This window comes from Xylocopa sonorina, chromosome 1, assembly GCF_050948175.1.
Source record: "Xylocopa sonorina isolate GNS202 chromosome 1, iyXylSono1_principal, whole genome shotgun sequence".
Classification (NCBI taxonomy): Eukaryota; Metazoa; Arthropoda; class Insecta; order Hymenoptera; family Apidae; genus Xylocopa; species Xylocopa sonorina.
The window spans coordinates 7,820,893-7,841,990 of record NC_135193.1 but is presented as its reverse complement, the minus strand read 5'-3'; the positions used below and the strand labels follow the sequence as shown (position 1 = coordinate 7,841,990).

The 21,098-nt window shown below is 38.5% G+C and overlaps 6 protein-coding genes across 7 annotated transcripts; 4 read left to right on the top strand and 2 right to left on the bottom strand.

The window, feature by feature from the left end:
- Positions 1-1,057: 1,057 nt before the first annotated feature.
- Mrrf2 (mitochondrial ribosome recycling factor 2) lies at positions 1,058-6,070 on the bottom strand. 2 transcript variants are annotated; one of them, XM_076904245.1, is made up of 4 exons: positions 5,895-6,070; positions 4,004-5,775; positions 1,517-1,663; positions 1,058-1,430 (listed from the first exon to the last, which is right to left on the bottom strand). In XM_076904245.1, exons 1-4 carry the CDS (start codon positions 6,037-6,039, stop codon positions 1,266-1,268), a joined length of 2,229 nt encoding a protein of 742 aa, XP_076760360.1. In that variant the 5' UTR covers positions 6,040-6,070; the 3' UTR covers positions 1,058-1,265. The 2 variants fall into 2 exon arrangements, with proteins under 2 accessions (XP_076760360.1, XP_076760367.1); XM_076904252.1 differs by having other exon boundaries at positions 4,004-5,768; positions 5,878-6,019.
- LOC143429102 (uncharacterized) lies at positions 1,659-3,393 on the top strand. The gene is made up of 3 exons (XM_076904544.1): positions 1,659-2,046; positions 2,131-2,280; positions 2,365-3,393. Exons 1-3 carry the CDS (start codon positions 1,924-1,926, stop codon positions 3,274-3,276), a joined length of 1,185 nt encoding a protein of 394 aa, XP_076760659.1. The 5' UTR covers positions 1,659-1,923; the 3' UTR covers positions 3,277-3,393.
- Positions 6,071-6,194: 124 nt separating the features above from the next.
- Positions 6,195-6,973, bottom strand: Mrps18a (mitochondrial ribosomal protein S18A). The gene is made up of 4 exons (XM_076895451.1): positions 6,850-6,973; positions 6,621-6,754; positions 6,427-6,550; positions 6,195-6,356 (listed from the first exon to the last, which is right to left on the bottom strand). Exons 1-4 carry the CDS (start codon positions 6,956-6,958, stop codon positions 6,235-6,237), a joined length of 489 nt encoding a protein of 162 aa, XP_076751566.1. The 5' UTR covers positions 6,959-6,973; the 3' UTR covers positions 6,195-6,234.
- Positions 6,974-7,591: 618 nt separating this feature from the next.
- Positions 7,592-9,606, top strand: LOC143423811 (zinc finger protein-like 1 homolog). Its single transcript, XM_076895396.1, has 3 exons — positions 7,592-7,905; positions 8,071-8,376; positions 8,711-9,606. Exons 1-3 carry the CDS (start codon positions 7,804-7,806, stop codon positions 9,269-9,271), a joined length of 969 nt encoding a protein of 322 aa, XP_076751511.1. The 5' UTR covers positions 7,592-7,803; the 3' UTR covers positions 9,272-9,606.
- Positions 9,607-11,125: 1,519 nt separating this feature from the next.
- Sro (SDR family oxidoreductase shroud) lies at positions 11,126-14,668 on the top strand. Its single transcript, XM_076905011.1, has 5 exons — positions 11,126-11,288; positions 12,567-12,848; positions 12,934-13,239; positions 13,623-13,854; positions 14,440-14,668. The coding sequence occupies exons 1-5, from the start codon at positions 11,156-11,158 to the stop codon at positions 14,666-14,668; spliced, it is 1,182 nt and encodes a 393-aa protein (XP_076761126.1). The 5' UTR covers positions 11,126-11,155.
- Positions 14,669-15,932: 1,264 nt separating this feature from the next.
- On the top strand, positions 15,933-17,061 carry LOC143423819 (NPC intracellular cholesterol transporter 2 homolog a). The gene is made up of 3 exons (XM_076895405.1): positions 15,933-15,968; positions 16,334-16,498; positions 16,732-17,061. Exons 1-3 carry the CDS (start codon positions 15,950-15,952, stop codon positions 16,995-16,997), a joined length of 450 nt encoding a protein of 149 aa, XP_076751520.1. The 5' UTR covers positions 15,933-15,949; the 3' UTR covers positions 16,998-17,061.
- Positions 17,062-21,098: the final 4,037 nt, after the last annotated feature.

The following is a 21,098-nucleotide window of genomic DNA, read 5'->3' as shown; positions in this document are numbered from 1 at the left end:
TCGAGAAAAGGAGCAGAGTGTTTCTTTGCACCTTTTATTAAATAAATAATCGTAGACACGCGAGTGTTGTCTACACCTACAAGTGATACATAATATTAATATATTAATACATAATTGTATTTAACTCGTGCGTTTTTGCGCAGACGTATTAGAGTTATTAAACCGAGCATGTTGAAATTGTCACGGTCTCATTCGTACGTAAGAGAAGTCGCCGCAATAGGCGAGGGGATGAATTTTATACAGGCAATTATACGTAATGTTCGTGCGAGAAGTAAACTGTGTTTAGAGTTTTTAAGGCGATCGATTTTTAGGAGCTCAAAATCATTTCGTAGATTAAGAAGGATGCGCGTACACGAAGGCCATCTTTGAATCGTGCCTAACTTCATTGATATATATACATACATATATCATATATGTATATATACATATTGATACATACACATTTTGGTTCAAACTTCGGGGAAAAAGAACCGCGCTTTTTGTCTTTCGCCACGCATCGTAGCCGCTTCTGGTTACGCGTACGAACCGAAGCGAAAGATTTTTACGCGCAACCGACATGTTTCCAAATCTCTCGCTCCATAACATGTAATCCCTCCATACATATAATATATATACATACATATATTTTACTATGTATGACAATTTTGCATGATCTTTAAGCAATATTAATATATTTATGCGCGGCTGCTGTTTGCGAGGCTGGCCGGTACTTTTTTCGATAAGACTTTCTTCTTTCCTTTCATTTTCTCTTCTCTTTTTATATCATTATATATAAATATATAAATATGTATAGATTGTTAGAGAAAGAAATTACTTCACGAACTGCTCGATTTCAGTCACGCGATCGGCGGCCGCGATCGACGATCGTAAATAAGAAATTATTGTAACGCGCACCATCGATAAATGCTGCAATATATTTTGATTAGATCAAACGAATAAAGGAGCAATCGAGCATGTAATTGTCCAAGGATAATATAACGATGTGTTTTTAATTCCGTGTATCATAATTGTTACTTTACGTAAAGGCGCGATAAGTATCGATAAATGAGAATTCGGGCACGAAGGACTGCCATTTTACTCGTATTATCCTAATTTTAATCCTCAGATAACGTGCAAATAATTCTTACGGTGATTGAATTTCTATCTTTGTACAACTTAAATTGCTAGTTTCTTAAAATACAAATGATGTTTGGTACAAGTAATGTCACGTGGTGTGTATTTAAAAACTACAATAATTTCCTTTTTTTTTGTTATTTAATGTTCATCTAATAGAAGCCGGTCACCTTTTTAATTGCTTCCGCTTCACTAGCTGAATCCATTAATTCGTAATGATCGAATTCTAACGATAAGGACGCGTGTCCAGACGAAAGTATCCTCACCGTTGTCGAGTATCCTAATAGCTCGGCTAGTGGAGCAAAGCATTCGATCACCTGTGTGTTTATTACTTGTATGTAAATTAAATTATTTCCCCGTTAATTGTCATAGTTAAAGAAAAAGGAAGAGAAGAATACAATACCCGGTTTTGTCCACGAACATCGATATGTTGTATCTGTCCGCGCCTTTTCGATAAATCCTTTAAAATAGGGCTTGAATACTTTTCAGGCACCACAATCTCCAACCGCATTATGGGTTCCAAAAGATTAACTCCAACATCGTTCATCAACTGAAATGCACATAAAGAACAATTAAATATACGAATAAGAAAGAATTAGAAAGATAGTTGCAAACTAGGTCACACAAAGAACTGAGGCAAGCTTAAGGATTTCGATTAACTTAAAAGGTTCGAAGTTGTCCGATTAAACAGCATGCTGAGATTTTATATTGAAGTTAACCACAAGAAAACAAACAAATGGAAACATGTAAATCCTAAAGTATAAATTCGCGCAAAAGCTCCTGGTTTTTACTGAATAATCTGATAATTTCATGGTTGCTGGATACGTATCTCTTTTGTACAGTGTCAGCGACAAACCCTTAGAGTACTGGAGCAAGCAAAATTCGCAATCCGGTCGTATTCGCAAGATTTTGGACTCCGATTTATTAGAAAATGTACATCGATTTGAATGACGAATTAATTGCACTTAAATACATCGTAATTAGATTTTAAATAATTTTATCATTAATGACGGACAGGTTATCGAAATACAGGATTTCGAGCAGCCTCATGGCTACGGCACCTCCATCACTTGTCCTCCTAACTCCTCTCAATCTCTCAATGTTAAACTACCAATTCTAGTGGTGGTTATAAAGAATTTAAACCTACAGTGTCGTTTGCAAGTGCAGGTAATCCAGTTTTCAAGATATATGTCTCTCTTATATACCTTAACAAACGGAAGTTAAAAATCGTCCTCATAAAAAATGTCTCAGGTAACAGACATCCAAAATTGCTTGCACAATTTTCAATTCACCAATGCGGAATCAGAGAAGCAGAACTCGAGGGGTGTGATTTGTCGTGTGAAACTTAAACTAGAAACCGGCTGGAATAAATTGGAATTAAACTTATTAAGCCTAACGGAAACCGCCTTCAGAAGAGACTACGCTGCCACACGAAGGATACAGATTTGTGGGAACTGCCGTTTACGGAGAATATACTTCATAGATAAGCACTATGATGATCAAGAGATTTGCCCTAAATTGTACCACCAGTTTCTCGACACTTACATGTTGAAGTGGGGCATTCGCGGCGTAGAAAGATCCACGCAAACTATAGTAAGAAGGAACAAAAGTAAGGTCAAAGTAGGCAACAATTTGAAGGTCACGGAACATTTGAGCGTTGATAACTTAAACAGCGGAGGGACTACCCATAACAGCCTCAAGAATTCTACCGAGGAGGCGGCGATCGATGAAAATTTCTTAAGTCACTTGCAGCTCAAGACGGACATATTGATCAACGACTTTTTTAATAGACAGTCGACCAAGATACCCCGTGCTTTGGAACTGAAACAAAATACCGGATTGAAACCTTATGCCTTCCCGTTTGTAGAGACAAAGCAGAAATCTTTCCATGTCGGCCGCGTGTCCGAGGACGCGTTGAAGAAAATTAATGTCCTTCGAACGTTCACGGAGACGTACGTATGCAATGAGGAAAAACGTAAAGAGAACACCGTGAAGACTATGCAAGATAACTGGAGGCAGAGGTATTTTCTTCCTCAGGAAGAGTCGCTGAATAATAACGATCTGTCTGATGAGACTGCGAGGAGAACAATGCTGGACCGTAAGCCAAAGTCTTTGCTTCTGTTGTCCGACTTGAAGGCTGCTTTCACAAGGGAAAGAGTTTAAGATCCCTAGAAAAAAATAGCGAGGATAAACATAACGAAAATTGTCATTTAATTGTCAATTGACCCGATTCCAATATTAGATAACTGTGAAACATTTGGAGCACTGTTTGTAGATAAGATTATAGATAATACCCAGACAACACAGCAAATCATATAACATTTCAAAACGCACCAGCATATCATATCACGGTGACGCCCCCAAGTTCCGTAACGTCACAAGAGGTATCACCTGGATCGCACGTATTTAAATGCACCAGAACAGCAGCACGCTTTAGCGGTAAGAGAGAAAAAGGTATATAAGAAAGAGTGAGACAGATGTTGCCGACCCTCTAGAACCCCTGACGTCATCTCTGTAAAAAGTGCTCGCAAAACTGGTCGCACACAAGTACCGACAGCGAAATGAACTACTTAAGAACTACTACTAGTGTGATTTATTGGAGGAGTGCTGAAACTATTCGGGCATTAGTTTCAGTACTTTCTGCAGAGATGACGCTAGTAGCTTTTAAGTAGTTCACTTCGCTGTCGGTACTTGTGTGCGACCAGTTTGAGCACTTTTCACGGAGATGGCACCAGGGGTTCATCAGTGAGGTCCGTCACATCTGTCTCACTCTTTCTTATAGCCTTCATATATATCTTTCTCTCTTTTACTTCTAAAGCGGGAAATATACAAGAAATTACAATAAAACTTTGATGAAACTACAATGAGGATTTCATAAAAATACTTTTACCTTTCTAATGCATTGAGAAACAGCAGCGGTAACTACCGACGATGAGGTGTTCGACCCGTATTCCAAATAATGCAGCTTAACACCCATATTTAAAACCGGATAACTTAATTTCGGCCCGTGTGAAAGAACCGATTGGACACCAGTTTTCACGGCCTTCATCATTTTTATTGGAATAGCAGTAATGTTAGAACTATACTCCGGTGATTTGTCCAATAGTAGTATCTCCTTTCCTCGGTAGTTTGGTATTAACGACATTGTAACTGTGACTGTATGAATGATATTTCCAATTCTGTGTTCACACGAGTAGGTATCTTGTATAGGTTCTTTTATAGCTTCTCTGTAGGAGATTTGCAAAGGACCTAAATCGACATCAATTTTATACTCAGTCCTAATCCTTTCTTTGATAATTTCCAGATGCAATTCGCCCATTCCCGCGAGCACAATTTGCCCCGTTTCTTCGTTCTGGCTGACCCTCAAGCTAGGATCTTCTCTTTGAAGTTGCTGCAAAGCAATATCTAAAGGCGCTTGCATGGACAGCGATGGTGCCTCTATCGAACAGAAAAAAACCGGCTCTACTGATTTAAAATCGCAGGCAAATATTGTTTCCGCGTCTTCAAGCGTAGAATGGCTGTGCGCCGCTAGTTTCTGTTTTGCTTGTTTTGCCGCTGTCGGGCCAGATGTTATCACATCCCCTGTCATTGTACTTTTTAATCCTGTTAGCGCTGCTATATTGCCATGCGTCATTTTCGATACCTCTTGATATTCATCAGCATACGCTATATACAATTTGGTTACGATTTCCTTTTTATCTCTGGACATGTTATACAGATTTGCGCCCTTTTTTATGGAACCGCTATAAATTCTGAAGAAAGTGATCGGTCCTTTTTGCTTGTCGTGAACAACTTTAAACGCTCTGGCGGACAAATTTTGTTCGAAGCAGCGATGATAAATGGAGTAAATACTTTCGTCAGGCGATGGTAGATACAGAAGAATACTGTCCATTAAAGGTTGCACTCCTATGTTTTTGTAAGAACTACCTAAAAGTACAGGAACACCTTTTCTGCTTATAGTTGACCTATATATAGAGTCGAGCAGCATTTGCGGAGTGACTGCATCCAAGGATTCCTGTTCTATGATCGCCTCAGCTAGTTTGTCATCCATACTGGACAATTTGTCAGCCAAACTTCGACGTTTTTCATTTGCCATTTCCCATAAAGCACTGTCTTCGTTCTCCGATAATTTCAATCTTATATATTTCATTCCCATATCTTTCTTGTCAAAGACCAGTTTCTCCAGGGAAACAATGTCCACTATCCCCTCTAGAATCCCCTTCTCCTTAATTGGAAACTGAGTGGGCAATATTTCAACGTTCAACTTAGACTCTATAGATCTTAAACACATGTCAAAATTAGCATCTGCTCTGTCCATTTTATTTACATAAATAATTCTAGGTATATTGTATTTGTCAGCCTGCCTGCAGACTGTCAATGTTTGAGCCTCAACCCCGGCGCTTCCATCGAGTATAACTACTGCGCCATCCAATACTCGCAGAGTTTGTTCCACTTCCATGGTGAAGTCAATATGCCCTGGTGTGTCGATTAAATTAATACGATGATTTTTCCATTGAAATGTCACCGCTGCGGAGGTGATGGTTATTCCACGTTGACGTTCTTGGTCCATATAATCTGTTACTGTATTCCCATGATGTACCTCACCCATATGCTTAATGAGACCCGAGTAGTATAGCATTCTCTCCGTGGTGGTAGTTTTTCCTAAAATATCATCAAGTGGATGAACTCGTAGCTAGAAATATTTATTATCAATTGGATAAACTCATAGGAATATACATATTTATAGGTTATCAGGAAGAGAAGTATTTGCACAAACGAACCGGCGTCGATATGTGCCAAAATTCCGAGGTTTCGAATTTTCTTAACGTCCAGTTCCTCATGTTCTTTTTTTACGATTGTTGTTCCTTTCGATACGTAACGTTTTTGAACTTTGCAGGAAGTTTTTATTAATCTAGACATCCACATGATTTCTAACCTACACGTTTATGTACATTGCGGCCAATTTAAATTTAAAGGCAAAACGGAACCACGTGCAAAACCACGTGTTATTGGCAAAATTATGATTAGCATTTAAGATCAACTAATATACGGCAGAAAATAGGATATTTGGAATTCAATGATACTACCTATATATTTATTTATTATACTTTTTACAAATGATTAACAAGTTACATATCTTGCTTTAATAGTTTTTTCATCGTAGTAGGTATTGAATTTTTTCCATGTTATTGGCCTCAGGGAATGGAGTACACCATCTTTGATATATTTCTTTTGCATTAATCCTAAAAACAATGATGTTTTATTATATCTTAATCGATACAGTTGCAAATTATTCTGTATCAAGATAGTCACCTGCAGCTTGGGCCATTAATATCAATGAACTAATTCTTTTCTGTTGTACTTTGCAAAGACCAGTAACCCTACGTGGTAATATGTTACCAGTTGAGGTAACAAATTGATTCAGTATAAGCACGTCCTAAAAATTTGATTTCTTATACAAAAGCAACCGAAAAAGTCGTAAATACAATAAAATATCAAATCTTTACTGTATGTTTAATATCGAGACCAGCGGAACAGATAGGGCATACTCCGTTCTTTGGTTTTAATAATCTTTCTTCATTTTTATCTGGTTTTATCACTCCTTCGATATACAAAGTATTCCCTTCTTTCTTTTCGATAACTGAAAAATAAATTTAAATATATAGGTTATGCACGTCGAATCAAACACTATATGTTTCTAAATTTTAATTGATATTTATATTTAATAACACTTACTTTCTTTAAGCCGCGTTGCTGCAGAAACGGATATATTTCTATTCTGTCCCAGTGATAACACATTCTGTCTCAAACATTGTACAACACGATGCAACGCAGCCATTTTCATGACACTTGAAGGATGTTATAAAATACTATTAAGGAAATGAAAAATTAACTTCGATGTGCTTTATGATAGATATTGCAATTATTATTATAAAGTAGAAACTCTATTAATATATCAACGTAATTTCATACTTTGGATTGTTATTTATGTTTCAATAATCGTGTAAGATTTGTTCTGCTGGTAAAAAATTAATAATGTGTCAACACAAGGATATGGTTCATCTGCGCTCGAAAAGGTGGCGTCATCAGTCTGACAGTAGTTTTTCAAATACAAAATTCTAAAAAACCAATACAATTATCAATAAGGATCAACCAAGGATGTAGTAGATAAAGAGCAATACTTTTTTAAATACTTTGTAAAATTTATTCTATCGATACTTGTATCCAACATAGATATTTTTATTTTACACGCTCGTGTATATAAAGACTATATTTACCTTACACATACACACACACACGCGCGCGCGCGCATTATAGATACGAATAAAGAAAGAACCGAAGAAAGTTCTTTTCCTCTTCAATATTAATTTAATAAACTGATAATTTCAATTCGAGTCGAAGTCGTGTGTCGTGTTTTGAAACTTGTGGCGAGAAGTGTTTATTTGCCCGTTTCCCCGAAACGAAAGGATCTGGTTGGCTGATTCCTTTCGATCTTCGCCAGAAGTTGCGAGACGACGTGGCCGATGAGACATGGAAGCAGTGTCACACAATATAGCTTAATTTTTCGTAAGATTACATGCAATATGTCATGCGAGACTGTTCGCTTCTAAAAGTATCATTAATTAACTACTCCTTCGTCGAACTATTCCGATTTATTTAATGCGGTAGACGTGTAGTTTGATCGTAACCATGGGGTTGTGCAAGTGCCCGAAGAGAAGAGTCACAAATCTATTTTGTTTTGAACACCGTGTCAACGTTTGCGAGCATTGCATGGTTACAAACCATCAGAAGGTATTTCAGCTTATTTATCAATCAAGTAGACAATCAAGTGTTCAACGGTTCTCTTTAAGCTAGTAATTCTAGAGAAAGGAACAGTACTACTAACTCATCTGTCAAAGTGCTCTCGTTTACTCTTCTTTCTTACTAATGTTTACAATTGTTTCTATCTATTTTCAGTGTATCGTTCAGTCGTATATTCTTTGGCTCCACGATCATGATTATAACCCAGTTTGCACGTTATGTTCGGTAAATCTAAGCGAAGGGGATTGCGTGCGATTAACCTGCTATCACATGTACCATTGGGCGTGTTTGGATAAGTATGCCAGAGAGTTGCCAGCGACGACGGCACCGGCAGGTTATACATGTCCGGCGTGCAAGGAGCGCATATTTCCTGACTCAAAATTAGTATCTCCCGTGGTAGACGTGTTAAGGGAAAAGTTGGCGGGTGTAAATTGGGCACGTGCCGGTCTGGGATTACCTCTGGTACGTGTACTAAACAATTGTACACGGTATAGTACTAGATCTTATGATATACGAAGTTGTAGTGTGTTCTACAAAAATTAGAAATTCTTTGGTACTTCTTTTCGATGTACCTTGCTTGTAACGACTACACGTACGAACAAATCATGGAAAGTATATATTGGAAAATAATAATATGAGAATACGCTATGCTGCTTTGAAAATATCTGATGATGGTGTTAAAACACTTTAAAACCATTTATATTCTAATTAGTTATTTTTTTCTTACTTTTAATAGTAGTAGAATTAATTGAAATGTTTGATACGCGTATACTGAATATTAATATATTATTTATAGCTCAGCGAAGATAGGGAACAAAAACCGGAACAGGAGCATCCTTCGATGAGGGTAGAAACGACGTCGTACCAGAATCATACGTTAACGACTTCATCACCGTCAACGGCTATATCACGTTCCGTTAGCAGCGTTAATTCAGTACACAGTAACATAAATAATGTGCATTTAAACAATCAGAAGGTCGGGCCACCTTACTCGATTGTGAACATTGATTCATCCATGGGATTGTCTCAGCCGACATCGAGGAAAGTCTGCGAGGCTTACGACGATCCGAAAGAAATATCGTTCGATCACGATGAAAATAAATACAGAAGGAAGTCAGCCATCGAATGGTTCTTAAGGTGGTGGAAGTTGTTAGTCAGCCCGCCAACAAGACGTAGAAACACATCCGGACCTCTGTATAAGCGATACGCCGTATTTGGGATCATGGGAATATTAGCTTTTATCGGAATATTGCTTCTGTTCTCGTGGCTCGGAAGAATGGCTACGGATGGCGATCCGAGCTATGATATTCGCGCGGAATCGAAAGTTCTTGTCGATGATAAATCTGCTGGTATTTAATATCCTACGCGGTTTTGAAACGGAAAGGAATCGCGAAAGCATAACATAATTGAAACGTATAATACGCGTGGAAGTAATAATTGTAAAATAGCAAAATAATTATCAATTACAATCGAACGAAATACTACATTTACCGCGAAATATGATTTAATCCTTGGAGGATAAGCTTTTGTAGTTGAACTTATTTTTCGAAACACTTGGTTAATATCAAACTGTAGCTTTTTTATTCTCGGCTTTTTAAGAAATGGTTGCAAAATTTAAGATTACTTTTAAGTGTATTTGTTATATATATTGTCCAGTATTGTCCTCCTTGCCTTGATTGTCCTAACCAACATTTTTCTTTTTTTTTATTCTACCGAGGAAACTTTAGAAAAATAATTGTGTTTTGTAAAACGGTACATCATTCTTTCAACTATGTATATAGGATAAAGGAGGTATACGGGGTTCATTTAATAATCAATTTAATACATCAAATAGGAGATTTGGGTCAAGGAGGACAGAATAGTTTTAAAGTCTAATCATCGATTTCTCTTTTCTGTTCGATAAAAGTTTTCCAACGAAATTTCGTTCGCGTTAGGCGCTCAGTTTACCCGTGCCGGGTTCAGAGTTACTGTGTACTACTAGCCTTAGAATTTTTTTGATGTAAAGTACGCCTTTTAACACTAAGCTGTATATTTCACTGTGTAAAAACTCATAAATTTACAAGGAGTTTCGTGTAATGATTACATAAATCGTTAGTTTTTTATACTATCATGCGCGAGAATTAAATGGTAAACGAAGAAAAGAAGAAATGCTGCCAATTCCGTTACAGTCGATAAGGAATCAGCTGCGTGTAAAAAAAAAAGATTTTATAATTATAATTGTGATAGCGATTTTAATTAAGGACGCACTATTTTCCTTCTGATTTACGTAATTAGATTTGTTTTGAAAAAACTACATTATAATTTATTTAAAATCGAACTTTGTTTGGAGGTATCTCGTATTAATATCTTCATTCCCGAAGGAGAAGGTAGAGAGAAATCTGTATACACGTTACAAGAAGCATATTATTTAAATCGTCCTTAGCATATAACATTTTTACCGTAGAAACAGAATATAGTAACCATAGAAATAATTTAATGAATTCAATGTATTCCATTTTTTCACGCGTAACGCGATGTGCTTGAAATTCAAATGAATGTCTCGCTGCTAGACTGTAAACTATCTGTTCATGAAATATTAAAACCTTTTGACAGATCGAGATGCTACTCTGAATTAATTTTTTATTTAAAAAAGTATACCGTTTATAGAAAAAGCCTACTTCTATAATAAATATCGCACCATGTTCGAATAATCGTCAAACTTCATTGTCTACTACTGTTAACGAAAAGAAGGACACTATATATTCTCGTTTGAATTTTGAAAAAATTACTAAGACCACAGCAATAAGAGTAGGGACGTTTACTTTTCTTTCTTTCACGTCCTAAAGCGGCCATTTGCGATCGGCACGAGGATCGTATCGTTTCGTTTAAAACTGTCACGTGTTTGTTTCTATCAGATATTCTAACACTTGTTGCTCGCGCGTGTTGATTAAGTGATTTCATGGTGACTTCCATACTAAAGATCCATAGATCAGTTCCTGCGTTTAATTTCTAACGAAGACATTCTTTTCTTGCATGTAGTAATATGATATCTGTGATGATAACGTAGAACCGAAATTTCAACATTTACTTTTTATTTGTATGCATTACTTTCCTGGTTGTCCATTAAGAAATAAATAAATATTTAGAATTTTGTTATTTTCTTTCGTAAATTCTATGCTTAGAAATAAGCCTATAAAAAGGTGTTACCTTTCAGGCGAATTATCTTTTTCTTACACGAACACAGTGCGCTTTAATTTTCGAAATGGAATTGGTAAAGTGCGTGAAAAGGTACTCTACGATAATCGTAGCTGATTTAGTGGCTTTGATTAGTTTTTTCTACTTATGGAACCAGGAATACAAACATTTGGTACAGGCGATGTCTCTGTATTGCATTGGTAAGCATATATCTTTAAATTGAATCGATTAACGTTTATTAATTATCTACAAAATTTACACAAAGAGTTAAGATGAAATACTGTAATAATCTACAATAATTCATATCAAATGGACGTTCGAATTTTAAATATATCTTCAGGCTGATCACACAGGGGTATCACCAGGATTACACGTATTTAAATGCACTAGAACAGTATGCTTTAGAGATAAGAGAGAGAAAGATATATAAAAAGCTATAAGAAAGAGTGAGACAGATAATAGAGACCCTCTTCTAGAACCCCTGGCGCCATCTCTGTGAAAAGTGCTCAAACTGGTCGCACAGCGGTACCGACAGCGAAGTGAACTACTTGTGGATTTTTTGTCTTGTCCACGATATTTTCTTCTAATTAACTTTTGCTGAGGATGGCTTTTATGTAACAAGTTTATTTATCAACAATAAGTCTTTACAATTAGGGTAAATTGAATTAGAAATTTAGAAATACAAATCTAGATTTGGCAAAAGGTAAATTTTGATGTGCACTCTTTGATGGTCAAGAAATAAGTGAATAATTTGAAAAGCGTAGAAATTTGAAAGACGTCGTAAACGAAAGTCTCTTGTTTATAGATGACGTGAATGTGTCTGCTTATATGAAGAAGTCGGTAAAGTCGGTAACGCCACATACTTAGAACTACTAGCGCCATCTCTGCGGATAGTACTGAAACTAATTCTCAAGCAGTTTCAGCGATTCTCCAAGAGATGGCGCCAGGGGTTCTAGAAGAGGGTCTGTATCATCTGTCTCACTCTCTCTCACCTCTAAAGCGGGAAGTATTCAATAAATTAGCACGATACAATGCAATTACGATGCGTTAGTGTTATTTAATCGTTCAAATCATTAAATATTTTCATAAAATGTATATGTTCGTAAATGATGATATAATACTGTATTTGTTTATTTGTTTCGACTGTTAACACATTTGCGGGCGTGAAAGCCATAGCAGTCATTTTTATGATGATGCAGAATGACACGAATGCTATAGCATTCAAATCTTGAAGTGAATTAATTTTTATCTGTATCGTCGCGCATGCTACAGCATTCATTGCTATATAAAGATTAAAATATAATAATCTGACTACCCTTATAAAACGTGTTTAATCAAATTTCGGCTATCACGAGCAATTTGAAAATGAAATCACTGTCAGTTTTTGCACCTCGCTGAATCTTTTACTGCCCGCGAACGTGTTTACTCATGGGATAGCAAGTTCGAAGGAATGAAGAACTTATCGTATATTTCCCTAGGTGGTACTTACTTGTATTGTCGCTTAAAAGCGAGGGAGAAAATATCCTCGAATCAAGCCGTTGTCGTAACTGGCTGTGACTCGGGCTTGGGATATAGTCTGGCTGTACATTGCCGGCAGCTTGGGGCAACTGTGATCGCGAGCGCGTTGAAAATCGATGGTACCGGTGCGAAACAACTGGAAAAGGAAGGTGTCCTTGTTTACCCTTTGGACGTCACGAAAACGGAGAGCATCAACGATTTTACGGATTCCGTTCGAACGGTCCTAAACGAACGGAAATTGGGTAAATTACTTTGTTCGATGTTAAAAGATATCTGTTAACGTTAAGTGGAAAATTGCTGTGCTGAGACGCGAAACACTGGTTTCAGTGTTGCGATGTTTGATCAATAACGCGGCGGTGATGATCTTCGGCGAGTTCGAATGGCAAACAGACGAGCAGCTCAGGAATCAAGTGGAAGTGAACTTCCTGGGCACTATGAGAATCACTCGGGGCTTGTTACCGACGATTCGTGCTCATTCTAGCCGGATAATCGTAATCTCCAGTCATTGCAACATCCAACCGATTCCTGGGGTGGCTGCTTATAGCGGGACCAAGGCTGCCCTCAGCGCCTGGGCCACTGCCATTAGGTTGGAGTTGAAGAAGTATGGCGTTAAGGTCGTTTGCTTTGTACCTGGTCCGTATATCAACAATTTCAATTGAAATGTAATATTAGTCGAAACTCATGATTAAAAAGCTTTTCAATAAAAGTTTAGTAATGACGTCAATCGATAACTATCGATAAGTATTCGAGTACTACTAGATTGTTATAATTCTACTACTAGTATATAGTCATTGTAAAGGAATTAGTGGAGATAATTGAGTTCGTAATTTTTAAAGAAACACTTGTTACTTTTTGCAAAAATTCCCTCAGTTCAGACATTTGCAAGAATTATAATTACATATATAATAATACCAAATGAACTTAAATACCTCGAAGTCGATAACTTAATCGAAAGTTTCTCGACTTCCCTCTAATAAGAAATAAGAAATAATTACTTGCCTCGTGTATTCGCGAAGGTTCGTTCGTCGGGGAGAGCAACATACTCGCAAGGCAAGCTGAGCACTTCGAGACGATGAGGAGGTCGATGTCGACGGAGGTGGAAACCTTTTACGGCGACTACTTCGCCAGGTACTCGCGATATTTCTCCTCAGTGGGCCACGGTACGAATTTAAAAAAGCTGCAGGACCCGGGCGTCTACGAGGTCTTCGAAGGTGCGCTTCTCGACAAGTATCCATCGGCAGTTTACAAGTACGTCGATTTATACAATAATAATTTCATCCAACGATCTTACTATTACTTGAAACAGTGTGATACAGCAAGTATAATAGTCTACACGCTTACCAACCCTGCGATGCACAGTGCTCTTCGAGTCAGCGTTAGAAATCGTGATACGAATGTTCTGGCAACGAAATCATCGGGTGGCAGTTGTTCTCTAAGAAAAAACACAAACGATTAACATCAAGAGGGACAGTTTCCTAATCAGTTTCCTAATCTAGATACACGATAAGAATATTTCATTAGAATTACACGGTAAAACTATTCAGCCTGAATAGATCGACAATCGAAGTAACTCGACGCGAGACCGTAGCGACACTACTGAACAAATTGTACCGATGTATTAACATGAAAACACTTAACGCTATCTCGTTCTTGAATCGGGGATAAAAATCCGATTTTTCATCGTTCGAACACCTGCATCGGAACACCTGACTGTTGATCACTAAAAGAAATCGGTCCTTTGAAACAATCTCGAGTTATCTTTCTAATCAACGCTAGCGTTACATCTCGTTATCGCGTACTCGACCAATTTGTTTATCCGTTTTGTCTATTTAGGAATGAATCATGGAGATATTTCGTTTACCATGCCCTGTTCACGGTCACGCCGACTTGGTTGCGCGACGCGCTGGTCCAGAGGTTCGTGCAGGGCCCTTCATGGTCGAAAAGGGACGTAGTTGGTTCCTCGACGGTCAACGAGCTTCAGGAGTGGCGAGAAGTTACCTCTGAAACACTTCGTTTGAAGAATCAAGATAGAGACGAAAACGAAACTTTGGACAAAAATTGATTTTATATAATTCGTAAAAAAAAATGAAAAATATCAGATTTTCGGGTACTCGAATATATGTGCAATTAAATATACAATTTTTTGTGCTGATAAACTTAAGTTTATGAAATATATATGTTGTTGCTAATTGTTTCCTCTGAAAGTAATTTGAATATTGATTAAAATTTTTATCTGGTATCCTATACATCGTTTAATAATTTCGATTATTATTTAAAAGTATAAAAGGTGTGTTAAAAGTATAAAACATAATCAAAAACTTACACTGAAAATCATTTTATTAGCTATTTAAGACGTTGCCTATTGATTTACAAATATTTATTCTTTTAATAAGATTGAATTAGGAACACTAGATAACTGATGATTGTAGCTATTGATTCACAAGTGGCTCGAATTCTTTTCTTTATTTTGTACATTTACCGATATGATTTTTTCTAGTTAAAAGATATTTACAAATTTTCCACCTACATGGCTCCCTTTAAGTTTCTCCGAAATTTCTCATGAAAAAGACACTCTTCTCTGGAAATCGTTCATTCGGTAGAACAGAAAAAAATGTTCGTATTCAGTTCGACGGTTCAATGAACCGGAAAAAAAATTAACATTTTGTTTCATTCAAGAAAAAAAGATGGTCTCGTTTGTCCTCGTAGCAGTCATGTACGAGATGACATCTCTTAATTCCGTTTAATTAAGAGAATAGTTTCGTACGCTCTATCCTTTCGTATAAAATATGTAAAAGGAATAAATTTTTAAATATTCAGCCTCCTTCCTGTATTTTATTATATTTATTTCATATTAATCTTAGGTAGAAATAAAAATCGCAGATGACAGAATGAACTACAGAATCGGCTATTTCGTAATCGAGTCGTAATCTACGGAGTCGCGATTGCCTTTGAATTACATTTTGAATCGACACGTGCACGTAAGACGCGTCGATTACTTAAATGAAAAAAATCACCAGACCATAATTCGATATTAATTTCCCGCAGCTGCCACCTGCGCGAAGAAAGAGAATAAAGAGAGAAAAAAGTTGGTCTTTATCGGACGTGTGTGTACAAATGTTGGTACGACACTTTCCATACGGTTTTATCGATAAATCGGCCAACAGACAGAATTTTCTGGCCGGCAGGTGTGCACTTCAAGTGTTCTCAGACGTTCTAAGTGATAATCGTTTTTGATTCCCCATGATCGATTAGATAGTGACCGGCAATAAATACCTATCCAGAATCCGTAGATCCTCAGTTAGAGCTTTGGAAGTGAAAGCAACGAGAACTATACCAAAACAAAATGGCAATCCTCTCTTACGGTACGTAGAAACAACAAATCAATTAAATTTAATTATACTGACCGAGTAAATCTCGATGGAATTTTATTCGAATGGCATCCCTTTTGAAGGGCATCGTTTCTAGTTACATGGAAAATTAATTTATATTAATTTATAGATAGTCAATTAAATTGACATGAATTTTGTACATTTTAAAAAGATAATAATACTATAATATTATTAACTAGCTGTTTAGAAATTCACTGTTTAGAAATTATATGATATAGAATAGTTGATTAATCTTAGTTAATCCGGAGAGGATGCCATCCTTCCTCGGAAGAAGTTTGCCATTCCGTTTAATCGTAGGACAGAAGAATAGTTGAACGAAATACCTGTTCGAATTGCAGTTTACGTGTTCGCGGTGTGCTTCATCGCAAACTCGATGCAATCGAGCTACGAACCGTGCGCCAGTGGGCCAAACCCTACGAGCGTGAAGGTCCTGGGATGCGACAGCTTGCCCTGCAACCTAAGAAGAGGAACCACCGCTCAGGTTGCTGTCGACTTCAACGTCAGTAAGTGGATCGATAAATCGACTGTAATTATTTTCGTCCCTCGACCACGAACCTGCAACTTCAACCTTTTCACAACGAGGAACCACGTCGTGTCTTTTCTTCCCTTTAAATTGCACCCTATAAATCAAATTCTAAACTAGAGACATTGATATTCGACAAATCGAAATCGAAGCAATGGCGTTGGAACGTTCATTCACTTTCATTAGCTAATCCAAGTACGCGATTTGTTGCAGTCGAGAACACGAAGACCCTGACACCGGAAGTAAAGGTCCAGCTTGGCAGCATCACGACGCCCTACCCGCTCCCTGAACAGAACGCCTGCAACAGCCTCACCAGCGGACAGTGCCCATTGGAGAAGGGTGAACGTGCCACCTACCTCCTGAAGATGCCCGTCGAGAAGGCCTACCCGAAGGTCTCTCTGACCATTCAACTGTCCCTGGTCGACGAGCACAAGAAATCTCAAGCGTGCTTCAGAATCCCAGCCCATGTTGTCGACTAAACTGTTTAAAGGACCGCGACTATTTCAATCGTACACCAATTCTTCCGGCGAACTTACTATTATTTCCTCATGTTCTTACTTGCCATGTTAAATACATAATTTAAGAGCAAAATTCTGAGAACTTTATTCCTCGAATGAATAGCGATAAGAGAAGTTAATTACAAAATAAGAGAGTTCCCAGCGAGCGTTATAAGTTAATTGCGGTTTTATGAACGCATCTGTACGAAATTTGCTTTATCCTCGTAACGTTTTCGAAAGTTGAACATTGTTCTGCTCGGATAAGGATTAGCGTGGTATTTGAAACAGTTTTTGGAAGATTTCACAAGTTTCAAAGGGTGTTTATCGTGGATATCTGATACGGACAGCTGATGGAATTCCGTGGAACAGGAAACAAATGATGTCGCGTCAGAATTACCCGTTACAAACCTATGTTTGCCAGAGAAAGGGACGAGATGGAAATCCAGGGGGTTCGGGCGTATGCCTGACCCACATCCCTGCACAACGATCGACCCGGTCAGCGTCGCTCTGAAAGATATCTAGCGACAGCTTCTAACGTATGTCCAACGCGAACAAGTTCACCTTCTTCAGTTCCAAAATGATTGATACTTTTAATTTGCTCCAATTCGTATTACACTTGAATTTCTTCAAAATTGAAGATACTTTTAACTTCGTGTAACAAAGATTTAACTTTGCTTAAAAGGCAAAAAACGCGTGGAGATTCAAACGTAAGATCTCTTATCCTTAAACGCGGCTTTCCACAGAAAATTTGTAACAACCAATTTTACTCCCCTAAGTGTGGGCCATCTCGCAAAAGGAAATTAGGGAGTTAATTTCATTTTTTTTTTGCATTGGAGTCCTGCAGGAGTAAGTAATGGAGGAGACCATACTTGTCACTTAAGAGACCCAATACTCTAGACATTTTCTAAAGATTTGTCACACGAGTAGTGAATCACCCTGTACAGAGTATGTGCTGCAGACATGAGCTAGATTATTTAACGCCCGTCATATTGATTTAGTTCGCTATATTTTGCCGAATAACGCGAGAAACTAAAATGAGAATAACGATTTACGTGTTTGACGTTTCGTTCCGTGAGTAATGGTAGAAAAGGCGTCGATTGAAAAAAAAAAAAAGGAAGATTCATGCAACGAAACTGTTATGCGCGTTCCACCTGATGGAAATTTATTGAACACTCGGAATATATCGGCTAATATTGGTGAAATTTCTGCTCTGCAAGTTTCCAATTATTCTCACCATTTATTTCACTTGTGATGCATGATCGCTATGCATTATTTTGTGTGAGATAAACGTGCGGCAGTTATTAACGTGAAAGGAGGAGACCCGAAGCCCTTTGTGCATTATGAATAGTGCATGTGGCGATTTATATTAAATCAAGGGAACTGTAATTGACTAGAATAAGATTTATCGCGAATAGAATAGAAGGAATTAAAAAGTTATCGTTTCGGATTATACGAAAGTGCTTCGTGAAGCTATTCTAATCACCGATCTGATAATGTATTGCATTTTCAACATTAACAATCGCTAATAAACCAATTGATATATTCTTATTCTTTCAGATAAAAAATGGAACAACTTTGCTCTCAAATGATAATCACATTATTTTATGTAATAACTGGATGATCAAATGAGCAAGTTTATCCTTCCATGGGTACATAAGCTGGCAGGTAGTGCAACGCTCAAGTGCATCCATTCCTGTCAGAGGGTGTGCACCTTGCGTCAATCGTTTATAAATTTATCGGTCTGATATCCAATTGGTTGCTTCTTATCCTTGACATTGTTTCGCTTGGATGACGTCCACTCGACAGATAAAATACAAACGATGCTCGCGTCGAATTCGTGTGCACGCGCGAGCGCGCGAAAATATCGCGTCGAGCGTGTTCGAAGCAGCGAAGAAAGTTCCGGTGTGCGCGCGTATGCGTGTGTGTGTGTGTGTGTTGTCGCTACCGTTTCGTAGCCATCGCTAGTTTCGTTCGAACGGGTAGAAAGGGAACACGAGCGAGAAATGGATTTGCCGACCCACGCAAGACTACACGGTACTCGCATTCCAGTCTTTGTACATATTTCTTTTCCTCTTTCTCCCATTCCGTGTCTTCCACTTGATGGCACGCGTACGTAATATATAGTTCAGCGGACGTCTGCGTGCCAATAATGATTCAGGAGCTGGGCGTGCCTCGCATATGAGGACTGGCCCGAAAATGAACGTGTCGCTGCGACACAGACACCCTCCAGCTACGTTCCTACGTTACTTGGCACGTGTGAACCTGCCGCGGATTCGAATGAGACAACGAGAAATAGCGATCGGTATATATAAGTATGAGGGAACGTGAACACTGCACCCGCTCAGCTTCGCGAAGGAAGCTGCACTTTTTCGCGTGGACGTCCTCGCTTGAAAAGCATACGACGGTAATGCAACGGATGAAAAATGACTCGGCGAATGCGTGCGTGCACAGGTAGAGATCTTGTTTCATGGAAGATTAATGGGACAGCCGGTTTAACGTATTACGAATTGTTGCGCAGATCTTTGCACTTCGATAATTCCTTGGAAGATGTCCGCGATAACGACGAACGATTATTTTCATTGTTTGTGCTGTTTTTTCTTTGATTTTTCTAAAACACAGATGGATAAAATTTTGCCAAATATTAGGTCACAATATTTCCCAAATATCGGCTGGCAACAGCATTATAGATTTTTGTACAAAACTTGCAGAATTCGCGTTCTGCCCACGTTTCAGCTGAGGTATTGTACAATACCGATGCAATCCTATCGCGACACGATGCTACGTGAGCATAAAACGAATGAAGAATTATGTTGGAACCGTAGCCGATGCCTTACTTCCATACACGTGCTAAACCAATCTCGAGTAGTATCCATAAACTAATTCAGTTTGATGAATCTACGCATATTAATCAATGACAACTCTCGTATAAGCACCGCGGAATTATAGCACCTCCTATCTCCACTTGATATTATCTAAAACATTTAATATACCGATGTAATGTCAGTAGCCATCCCCAAGTTCGTGACAAAGACACAAAAATCTTCGTATGAAACTGTGCAGCAACTAATACCAATATCAATACCAATTATTATGCATTAAAACAAACCTACTGCGTGGATATATATGTGTACTGATGTTACATAATATCAAATACCGTTTAAACACTTTGCGCGAACGTTTGAATGAAATTCATAATTTTCGATAACTTACGAGTCAGATGAAAAGTCGATACTATCGATCGATGAAAGCGATCGATGATCTCCTGAATGCGAGCGCGCATGCGCAGTAGCTCGGGCGGTCTTCGTGCGTGAAAATTCGTGAAAAGAAACATGTGACGTTTGATCGCACTTAACTAAGCAAGATCAACGAGGGCAGAAGCGTGCGGGAAGGTTAACTCGCATTGAATTAAAGCGAATCTCTCTTCGCCTCGGTGGATCCTCGATCGAGAGAAAGAAGAGGAGTGGGGGCGCAACAATTTCCTTCGCCGGCTGACACCTAACCTCAACCTCTCGTACATTTGCCTATCAGTTTGAAGCGTGACAGTAGTACACACCAACGCAATCCGGAAGTGGCAACGTTTCTTAATCGCCTCTTCGATAATCGCCAACGACCCTAAGGAGGGAACGAGTTACACACTGAAAAGCTTCGGTGCGCGAGTAATACCGGCTCGCATCGGCGTACCGGATGAACGGACAAGGAAAAGCGATCGAAAAGAAACAAGGACGTCCATACGTCGTGCATCATTCGCGCGAGAACATTGCAGAGAGGATGTGTCGACGCTAGGAGAGGGGAGAGTTACAGCATTCTAATTATCGAGCGAGCGAGTGAAAGGGACTTACTTGTATCGCCTAAAGTGGTGGTGGGGCACGATCGCGATGAGCAGGGGTGCCTTCGTGTCGTTTGGAAACTTGTAGTCCCTCGTAGCGTGTGTAGTACGAAAAGAAGCTTCGTGCCGTGACGTCAACACAGTATTTCGGTACGGTCGCGCGAAGCGTCGTTGCGAAATCGTGCTTACCAACGATTTACTCCGTTCCCGTCCGTGAGCGAGCGCGTGTCGTCGCGAGAGTGCCCGCGATTCTCGCA